This window comes from Eurosta solidaginis, chromosome 5 (genome assembly GCF_040869045.1).
Source record: "Eurosta solidaginis isolate ZX-2024a chromosome 5, ASM4086904v1, whole genome shotgun sequence".
NCBI lineage: Eukaryota > Metazoa > Arthropoda > Insecta > Diptera > Tephritidae > Eurosta > Eurosta solidaginis.
Window position 1 is genome coordinate 235,678,814 of NC_090323.1, and position 10,718 is coordinate 235,689,531.

General features: G+C 40.5%; 1 protein-coding gene across 1 annotated transcript; it reads right to left on the reverse strand.

The window, feature by feature from the left end:
* Positions 1–2,645: 2,645 nt before the first annotated feature.
* On the reverse strand, positions 2,646–5,027 carry LOC137233820 (DENN domain-containing protein Crag-like). Its single transcript, XM_067757281.1, has 4 exons — positions 4,928–5,027; positions 4,126–4,844; positions 3,213–4,061; positions 2,646–3,147 (listed from the first exon to the last, which is right to left on the reverse strand). The coding sequence occupies exons 2-3, from the start codon at positions 4,334–4,336 to the stop codon at positions 3,256–3,258; spliced, it is 1,017 nt and encodes a 338-aa protein (XP_067613382.1). The 5' UTR covers positions 4,337–4,844; positions 4,928–5,027; the 3' UTR covers positions 2,646–3,147; positions 3,213–3,255.
* Positions 5,028–10,718: the final 5,691 nt, after the last annotated feature.

A 10,718-nucleotide genomic window follows, 5' to 3' on the forward strand; every position in this document is an offset into this window, starting at 1 on the left:
GTCAAAGTCAAGGTAGGAATACAAAGTTCTAAGACAATAAGCCAATCTCTTTTGTTTTTGTTTTTGTCAGTTCATTGCGGCTGCTGAGTGGCGTATCACCCCATGCCGGCTGCCTGTTCAAAATCATGCTATCTCGGAGTATTTGTCAGAAATTCCCCTATTCAGGATATGTCACCAAACCGCCCTATGTTAGAGTTGGATTCGTCTCGGAATGTTTTTATTTAACTCCCCCTTATGAGAAAATGCATTGACCTTATGTTCATATAGGGAGTTTTGGCAACCACAGTTGAGATGGTGCGTTTTTGAATAAAACTCTAACGTACGTCATTCTTCAAACAATTTCGGGAAGGAATGACCAAAACAACATGACTTTATCAATTCACGAAATCTTTAGTAGAAACGGAATTATTTCCCCAAAAACCTTTGGCATTTACAAATTTATTATCATTACTAATATACTACCAGAGATACTTGTCTACTACAATTTCACAGATTGTTCCTCAAAGCGCCAAACCTCTAGTAATTGAATCAAACTCACTCAGTCACTGAGACAGCTTGAGGCTGTTGCTGCCACACGCTAAAACTTTGGTTGCACTTTTCTATAGGAATTTCACGCATACACGCTTCATGTACTGCGATACGGGCTATCAGCCTGAATTGATAATTTCTGAAGGAAAAAAATAAAATAAAATTGACATCCTTTTCCGTAATTGAGATATATATTCAACATCATTGGGAAAGTCTTCAATGACACTTTGGTCAAGCAGTTCCTTTTTGATGATCTCGTCAAGAGAACCTGACGAACGACAAGTAGGTGTCTTGATTGTTAACCAGTATTTTCTAAATCTGTACGAATGCTAGTGCTAGCAAACAAATGTTTGTCATTAATGGTAGCACCCTCAGTTAATATTTCATTAATTGGAGGAGTATTATCTACCAAATGCACACTGTCGGCATACAATGATTTTATAGATACAGATCGCTGTGATAGGTATGTTTTGCGAAAGATTCAAAGTGGAAACCAACTCATCGGGAAAATTACATACATACATCAGCAACGTGTGCACTCATTTGAGATGGCAATGGCTCTCTATTGAATTGTAATAGGGTAAGACTGCAATTTTGCGTGCGCATCATTATTTTTATCCATACGCTGCTGCTCCGAGCAGCGCAGCGTCAACGGAGGACTATCGAAATGCAGCAATGCCTCTAATGCGGCAGTTACCCACGAACGTACGTAGAAAAAACGTGTCAGCTGACACGACCTATCTTATGAGTGTGCAATGTAAACGAAAACTCACCGACGTGCAACGCCCGTACGTACGTAGCCCGGAACATAGAAATCAAAACAATTTTGATTTTTTCCGTAAGAACGTGTCAGCTGATCGCTCTCTCACTAGACAGAGTTGCCTAGTAAACGTTTGTGCGCTAATTTTTGACCGTTTGCAATTTTATGCAAAAAAGCCTAATTAAAGTTTGAAAAATTGTGGAAATAATTCGAAATAATTATGTAAAAGTGCTGATTATAAATATTTAATCTATTTATACTTATTTAATATGTATTCCGGCCTTTTACAATATCAAAAATTAAATTGGAAAAAGTTGATGTTTCCATAAGCATACATGCAAAATGGTCAATGGCAACAGTGCTTATCTGTAAACAATACACACACAAATATGTTATGTACATGTACACAGACGCACACATTGATTCCTACGGGCTTGAGAGTTCGGTCAAACGTGCTTCGTACGACAAACGTCCTTACGTACGGCACACGTCGGTGGGTAACTGCCGCATAATGCGTGTGTGTATTGTTTACAACAAAGCACTGTTGCCATTGGCCAGTTTGCATGCATGCTTATGGAAACATCAACTTTTTCCAATTTAATTTTTGATGTTGTAAAAGGCTGGAATTAATATTAAATAAATATAAATATTAAATAAATATAAATCTGTACTTTTACATAATTATTTCGAATTATTTTCACAATTTTTCAAACTTAATTAGGTGTTTTTGCATAAAACTGCAAACGGTCAAAAATTAGCGCACAAAAGTTTACTAGGCAGCTCTGTCTAGTGAGAGAGCGATCAGCTGACACGTTCTTACGGAAAAAATCAAAATTGTTTTGATTTCTACGTTCCGGGCTACGTACGTACGGGCGTTGCACGTCGGTGAGTTTTCGTTTACATTGCACACTCATAAGATAGGTCGTGTCAGCTGACACGTTTTTGGTACGTACGTTCGTGAGTAACTGCCGCATAAGTCATTGTCAGTTATCTCACGTAACTCCATAGCAAAGGTACTATTTAGTGTATTATTAAGTTCCATGCTTGATGTTTGCGTATTTTTTAGTTTTTTTAAATTACATTGATATCGCTTCAATCTACTTGTGCACACATTTTGGAAAAATCTTCTGATTACTAGTTAGCTTTGGTGATATTTCATCAGCATCTCAAAGTCCACAACAAATGTGAGTTTAGTTAAAAAGTCAGTATCGTTTTTGTTTCTTTTTAACGTGAGAGGAAAATGCAAAACAGGAATTCTTAAAAAACATTTTTATCATACTTAGTTTGAAAACTTCACTTATATATTTTAAGAACAAGCAAATAATATAACTTTTAAGAGTTCTGGTTGGGTCGCTCTACTACACCGTTATTAACTTGATTTTGAAACAAGTGTTTCCAAAATAACCCAATTGAGATATAGCTCCTTCTTCTTTTGCCATATCATGTGGCAATTTTTTAGGCTCTATAAAACCGGGTGTTTTGTTTTAACTTGCTGTGTAAAAAAGGTGATATTTCCCATCGGAAAATATTGATATTTGAAAACATGTAAATAATTACCCAAAGTTAAATTTCAACGACGAGCCAAAATTGGGCAAACTTGATGCAACACTAGAGCCGCGCATTGTTTCAGATCGTTGAATACTTTTGTTGAGTTGCGTAGAGTCATCAAGGGTTGCACTGCGTTGACCTTTAAATAATACCGGCTTATCGGTATATATAGTGTTGTTTGGTATGCCAGCATGCTGTTGATTTGATGTGTCTTTGTTGGGTTTTGTATTTGTGGGTGTGCTTGATCTGTTAGCTCTTCGTTCAATGCGCCTAGGGGATCATTGTGAGTGACTGATGTACGCGGAGATATTCTAAAAAACAAAAAAAAAACAAAATTAAGACATTTATATTACTCTCAATTTGCATGTCCACTTACTTAGTAAGACTCTGCACGAGATCTGCATGTGCATTCGTCATGTTCAAATCTGCATCCTCCCCCACTTATCAAATGCTGAGAAATCCAATAGAGTTGCACCGGAGAAATTAGCATCACCAGCACCACGATCTAAATGTGAAGATGTTGATGAATTCAAGCTAGTGCGCGATGTAACATCTACCGTTGCTAACGTACTCAAATTATTTTCACACGACGCTGACAGGGTTTTTTTAGCAGAACGTCTTTTTCCAACGCGCCTGAAGTGCGCTGCGCCGAAAACAACATTATTAATTCGACGCCAACGCAACTGACTGAGTGTTGTGCTATCACTAGGCCATTCGGACTCAAGTACACAACGATTGTAAAAGCCATAAGTGAGTGCATTCGCCTGTACCCCAGAGCGCTTCATCAGATAATGCAGACGAACGGCTAGTACCGGCAAATTATGAATACCACACAATTGCATCATAATGCGATAACAAAGCTCATCACAGGTAATATTCAGCTGTGATGCACGCACTAGCATATCATATGCGGTACGCAAGGTGCCATGCTCTTTACCCGGCTGACGTGTATCATTCAGCATTGACGATAGGATGAGAAAGTAAAGAGAGTAGCAAGTGGCTAGTAAATATTTTGACCATGCCTCTGGATGCATTTGACAGCGGCGTGCCATCTTCTGCGAAAGTTTGACTTCGTGCTTTGCGCGGCGTGCAATTGGCGATCCAGGTGCGAGTGAACCATTACTTTGCTGTTGCAAAAAGTGGGACAACGCGCTCCTCTTCGTCGTTTTCAAGAGACTGGGATTTAGTGTGAATTTAGCATAGTTATATACAGCGTTTGGACTGTCTATTTTAAGTAAATAAAAACCATGACTTCATATAATTTATTTTATTTTTCATATCAAACTAACCTTGCTTCGGCCCAACACTATCGGGTGGAAATATGTACTTGGTACGTTCGCTATTTTGTCCGGATTCCCAATCAACTAAACGCACATCTGATGGTGTATCATCATGGGCGCCTACCTGTTCGGCGCATTCGTCGAAAAATGAAAGTCCATGATCACAATCTGATGCGAAGGAGCGCTCTTCAATAAAGCGTATAAACATTTGTGTTTTCATAAGTAGCTCAAAATTTTCTGATGTGCCTTATCACGCGATCTCAAGAATGCCTTGAAATCAGGCACTTGGATCTGTGGCGCCAACGGAAGGCGTTTTCGATATGGGCGTTAAGTACTCGCAATAACCTCGTAAAATAAATGCCATGAAGAGTAAAAAAGGCCTCTTGAATTCGTTGTTCGAAATCTTGCTGTAGATTGATCAAGAAAGTGAGGAAATAGAAGCAAAAAACCTTTTGATTAAAGGGCTTAATTCCAGCCATTCTATCCCGAACCTTCCAGGGGATTTTAAAATATTTCTTTTTCGAATTTTGGTCAAAGCATTACTTTCATTATTTACCATAGTGCTGTCAAAGGTCCTAATATCTCTAAACGTTTTTTTTATTTACAAAGAAGGATAAATAAATTGCAGTCGCTGTAGCGCTTAGAATATTTGGTAAAATATGTATAATATTTTTGGTGTGGGTGTTTATCTCGATTTAAGCCCATAATATGCCGATTGATTTTACAACCTAAAAATTAAAAGAAAGTTAATTAATAAATGAAATATATTTATCATTAATAAAATTAATTCAGAATATTACAAGTCACTTACCATTCTTCTTGTCCTCAATGACCACCAAATGACCAGCCACGCGCCGTAGTAGGAAAAAGAAACGGGAAAATCGGTCGATTTTTGTACCGTTTGTTTCAATAGTAATCTTAAAATTTATACACGGGTGTGTATGGATGTTCGCTTTTTGTCTTGCGGCTGGTACTTATACCAGTGCGCGGACTTTTAGAGCATGTTGGTACACAACAACAAATGAAAACAGTAGTAGTTGGTAGATTTTCATCCAAGAAACAAAAACAATATCTACAGTTTTCTGATTGTAAAACAACAATGTTCAATATTGTAAAACAAACAAAGCACATCTCACGGAAATAACCCTTTTTTAAAACCATGTAAACAAGACTAGAAATGCATGTAAATTCGTATATAAATAGCGTATTCCTATATAATACTCAATATTTGGAATTGCATTTATTTAAAACGTTTATTTTCGTACAAATTTAATCACAAGAACTGATGAAAATGGCGTAGGGAAATATGTGCGAACTCATTTGCAACATTTATCTCATAATTTGTACACAAATTTTTTTTCAAAATTGGTTAGTGTCACCTCTAAATGTTCGTTGGATATACTCGGCAATTAATCACATTTACCAAATGAGCGCAGTATTTGTTTTAAATGCGAAAATCCTGAAATATTGGCAGATTTTAGGTTTTTGGTGGTAGGAGTAGCAGGTATGAAAAATGGGTCAAAAAGGTTGGTCACTCTACCAACGCGATAAAGTCCGTGCACTGACTGAACATATACTTGTAACCAACGTATGTACATATGTATGTATGTATGTATGCCTACTTGGTTCGGTATATCATATTAGTGCTGCATCAAAATGACGCACACTGGTACCGCAAACCCGCAAAAGGAACAAAATCGGAATCGGTTTTTTTGACCCGGGCAGTCCCAAAAAATACTTACACACAGAAAAAATAAAGGCGAACACCTCCTTAAAAATTAAGTGCTCGCATTTACAAACAAAAAAAAAAAAAGGACCAAAAAAAAAATTTTATTTTTTCTTTTTGATTTTTTTGCCGTCGGTACTGCCTGCTTTCTGGCTGGGGGCAGGACTTGTTGTTTTTCAACAACAAACATCACAAACAGTCATTATAAGGGCTCGGTACAAAAACAATCCGGGTCCCGAAATAAAAGAATCCCGACACGACAAAATCCCGAAATGGGAAAAAGTCAACTGTTTCTACCGGCCTAGTGTGCTACTGCCCCAGTGACCTAGTTTTTTTTTTTTCAAGGGCAAGCAAATACATATATGTATATATATACTCGCACACCACAAATTCACCATACCAGCTGTAAGCTAACCCATAAATACACGACAGGGTTGCATGCAATCTCAGAATGGTACGTGCAGATAGAACGCGTCGCGAAGAACGCACCGCCAATCTGCATGTAAGCACCGGCAGTTGGTACATTTTCGAATTTAATTACGATGTTCGCTATTCGTCATGAGCTGTCGCACAAAATTAAATGAATACCGTCGTCAGCCTCTACGGTTCGTTTTAAACTCGGTTTATTCATATATTTTAACGTACGTTTGTTAATAAAACACCACGCGTATCACGAAAACAAGTAATTTTGCGCGGGTGGCTTGGAATCACGTCCGCTCCAACCTCCCACTCACCGCAATCTTGCTGGTTTTGTTGAAATACATAAGCTGCTCGAAATCACAGCACTAACTACTTTGCAAAAACGCTCTCGTCACTCCACGTCATTTGACTAGTCATTTTGCGGTGATAGGTTATATTCGTAGTCACATTTGCATGGGCGTGGGTAGGTTTTGTGACCAGGTGTTTGTAGGGTAATAATATAATACACAACTGACGAAATACATGCGCTGCAGCGAAAACGCGCATCACCCAACCAACCTCACGGCCACTCGCCGTGGCACATCCATAAAATGCCACAGTCGCCCTGAGTGACACGACACGTTATACGCTGGAACGGAGACCTCTGCCTCTTCGTCCAACCAACACAAAAAAACCGCAAATCTGGAATGGAGACCTCGGCCTTTCTATCCGAAACGACAAAAACCAAAGAATAACAAAAAATGGTGCCACTATGGAACGGAGGCCTCGGCCTCTTCGTCCAGCCTTACTGGCCATCGACCATAGATATATTACGTTCTGAATTTCTATATTTAAGAATTATGTATAATTCAATGGCAAGAAATATTCACTTCACTGTTCATAACCGCTAATTCTTTCATCTTAACTCAGGTGGCATGCTAAGCAAGTCGGAAAGGATTCCCGGCCATTTTGCGTCGCAGACGAACTCTTCATTTAGATTAAGTTTAGTGTGTAAGTCTTATATTAATTTTTTCTCGTTTCAGCGGAGGTCATTGGCGGAAAACGATGTTGCGTATCGCAAGGGGGGCCGGCATGTTTAGGCAGGATGCCTAACTTTTCCGCATCTGATTGCGACCCCCCCAATGCAACTCTGCAAATCGATACTCGATACTCGAATTAATTTATAACCACCCACACCATCACCCTCATGCATGTACATGCACGTGTATGTGTGCTTTTTGTCAGCACTCATGCATATGCATGTCGGGGTTGATGTGTGGGTGCCTTTCCCCTCCAAAACGGAGGATTTTGCGGGTCAACGGTTGTAGCTTGCTATACAACCGGCCTCTTTGTTTTCAACAGCCAACCAGCGAACATCTGCCGCCAAGGATCTCTGCCGTTTTTCTACAATACAGTCAATGCAGGTAATATTGTCACCTAAATCTTGTACTTATATTCAATAAAACATATTATTATAACGAGAAATTCTCGCCTATTTGTCTATTCCTTTATTCCACACGCCACATTCCCACTGAGATCGACCCCGGTACGCCCATCGACTCAGGAGCAGACGCACCCCGGCCGAACAGTCAGAATGTATCTCCATTGATACACCATACCTTGCAACCCATTCGTTTGTATCCACTTCTGCTACTGTTTCTGCTTCTTGGTTTGGGATTGGGTATACCTCTGGCCATTTACTGAAATAATTCATAACCACCAGTACGTATTTGTTTCCGTGGTTGCTAGTAGGAAATGGACCTGCGACATCCGTGGCGATCCCTTCAAATGGTGCACCTGAAATATATTGCTTCATCTGGCCATGACTTCGTGTTTTGGGCCCTTTCGCTCTGTTGCATACCTCGCAGTTGGCAATCCACTCGGTGAACGACTGACGGCAACCAACCCAATAGAATCTCCGCTTAATTTTCTCGAGCGTCTTTGTGATTCCAAGATGACCTCCACTTGGACCATTATGCAGCTCGCTGAGCACGTCAGGAATCCTCTTTCTGGGAACAATTATTAGTTTCTTCTTGCATAGACCTTCCTCACCCTCCCATACTCGATGAAGGCAACCGGATATCAATTCTAAAATGTTCCACTGTGCCCAATATGACTTCGCAGTGGGACTCTCTGCTGACATATCCTCTCTGCTTCGTCTTTCGTTCGTTCGAGCCCTTGCATAACATGTGGCAGATCTGTATCTTCTAGCTGACACTTTCTTAGTTGTTCCTTGTCCCATTCATCCATTCACGTTATAGTCATTAGCCGGACATCTATAATGTCTTCTTTCGCCTCGGCCTTTGAACAGTGCTTGCATTCCAAACTACATGGTCTTCATGGCATTGCATCGGCATTTCCATGGGTAATACCTTTTCGATGCTCAATGGAAAAGTCATAGCTTTGTAGTGGTTCGATCCACCGTGCCAATTGTCCTACCGGATTACGGAACTGCAGAAGCCATTTTAACGCTGCGTGCTCTGTCCTGACACGGAATCGCTGGCCGTAGAGGTATTTGTGAAAATGTTTAATACACTCTACCAATGCCAACAGCTCTCTCCGCGTAACGCAGTAGTCCTTTTCTGGTTTTCCATTCGAACGGCTGTAATATGCAACTACCTTCTCCTGTCCATCGACCAGTTGTGATAAAACGCCACCTATAGCATATCCACTAGCATCTGTGTCTAGAATAAATGTTGCTCCTGGAATCGGATATGCTAACATTGGGGCAGTGTACAACCGCTCCTTCAATGTTTGGAAAGCCACTTCTTGCTCCTTCTACCATTCAAAAGCTTTATTTTTTCTTGTAAGCTCATGGAGGCTATGGCTTACGCTGGAAAAATTTGGTACAAATCGGCGGTAATATTTGCACAGCCCAAGGAAACTCTTCAATTCATGTAGGTTCTGTGGTCTTGGCCAATCCTTTACAGCTTCTATCTTTTCGTTTGCAGTGCAGATGCCCTCTGTCGTGACCTTGTGACCAATTTACTTCCTTTTTAAACAGCGCACACCTTTTGGGTCTTAACTTCAGACCAGCGCCAACTATTCTCTGGAAAACTTCCTCCAAGTTCTTAAGATGTTTCTCAAAGTTCTTGCCCAATACGATGATGTCGTCCAGGAACACCAAGCATGTTTTCCAATGTAGCCCTTTCAGTACCTAGTACATGAATCTCTCAAAAGTAGCTGGTGCATTACAAAGTCCAAAAGGCATTGCTGTAAATTGCCAAAGACCATCACCGATACTGAAGGATGTTTTCTCTTTATCTTCCTACTTCACCTCAACTTGCCAGTAGCCGGTTTTCAAGTCCAGTGTGGAAAACCATTTCGTACAGAGGGCGAGTCCAGAGTGTCGTCAATTCTTGGCAATGGGTAGCTATCCTTTTTCGTAACGTCATTCAACTTCCGGTAGTCCACGCAAAACCTCATTTTTCCATCCTTCTTCTTTACAAGTGCTACCGGTGAGCTCCATGGACTAGCTGATGGTTCGATGACGCCGCTGTCGCTCATTTCTTGTACGATTTGACTCACAACTTCCCGTTTCGCCAGTGAAACACTACGAGGAGCTTGACGTATCGGCCTCGCGTCTCCAGCGTCAATTTGATGTTTCACAACATTGGTGCGGCCTGGTTTGGAACCATCCTGGTCAAATATGTTCGCGTACTTTAGGAGCAGTTGTTTTGCCTTATTCTGATAGGCTTCCTCTAGCCCCTGCTTCCATGCCGTGATGTCATTTGAAAGATCAGTATTACTAGATGAAACGTGTTCCTGGAGTTGTTCACAGTTAATAACTACTTCAGCCTCTTTGCATCTTCCCAAAATAGCTGCTTTGGTGAAATTAAATGGTGACTTGAACTCATTGAGTACTCTTACCGGAATACGTCCATCTTGTTTTGTCATAGCTATAGTTTTTCCTACAAGTATGTTCAGTGCTGATTTGTTTGCTGCTTCGACAACCCACAATTTGTTTGTCCCACAATCTCCATCAACCTTTGCCCAGATGACTGCTTCGGATTTTGGTGGTATATGCTGACTCTCTTCCACCAGCACTCATTTATTGCTGTAGCCTCTCTCGTAGCCGAAATTAAGCGGCACATCCATGTTCTTATATCGCATCGTCTTGCTTTGCATATCGATCTTGATGCCTTGCTTGATTAAGAAGTCCCCTCCAATTATGATTTCATTAACAATATCTGCCACTATAAAATTTTGTAGCACCGTGACGTTCCCAATTGCTGCTTCGCATCCTACTTCTCCAATTACCTGAGTGTCCTCTCCCGTGGCTGTATGTAATCTTGCTCCAAGCTTTGGTTTTATCTTTTTGTTGACTAAATCCGCTCGAACGATGGAATGAGATGCGCCCGTATCTACAATCAGTAAACGTTCTTTTCCATCCACATGTCCTCCAGCAGTAAGATTGCTCGATCTTCTTCCAATCTGCGAGATATAGATTATGGGGTATTCAATTGCGGGAGCCAGC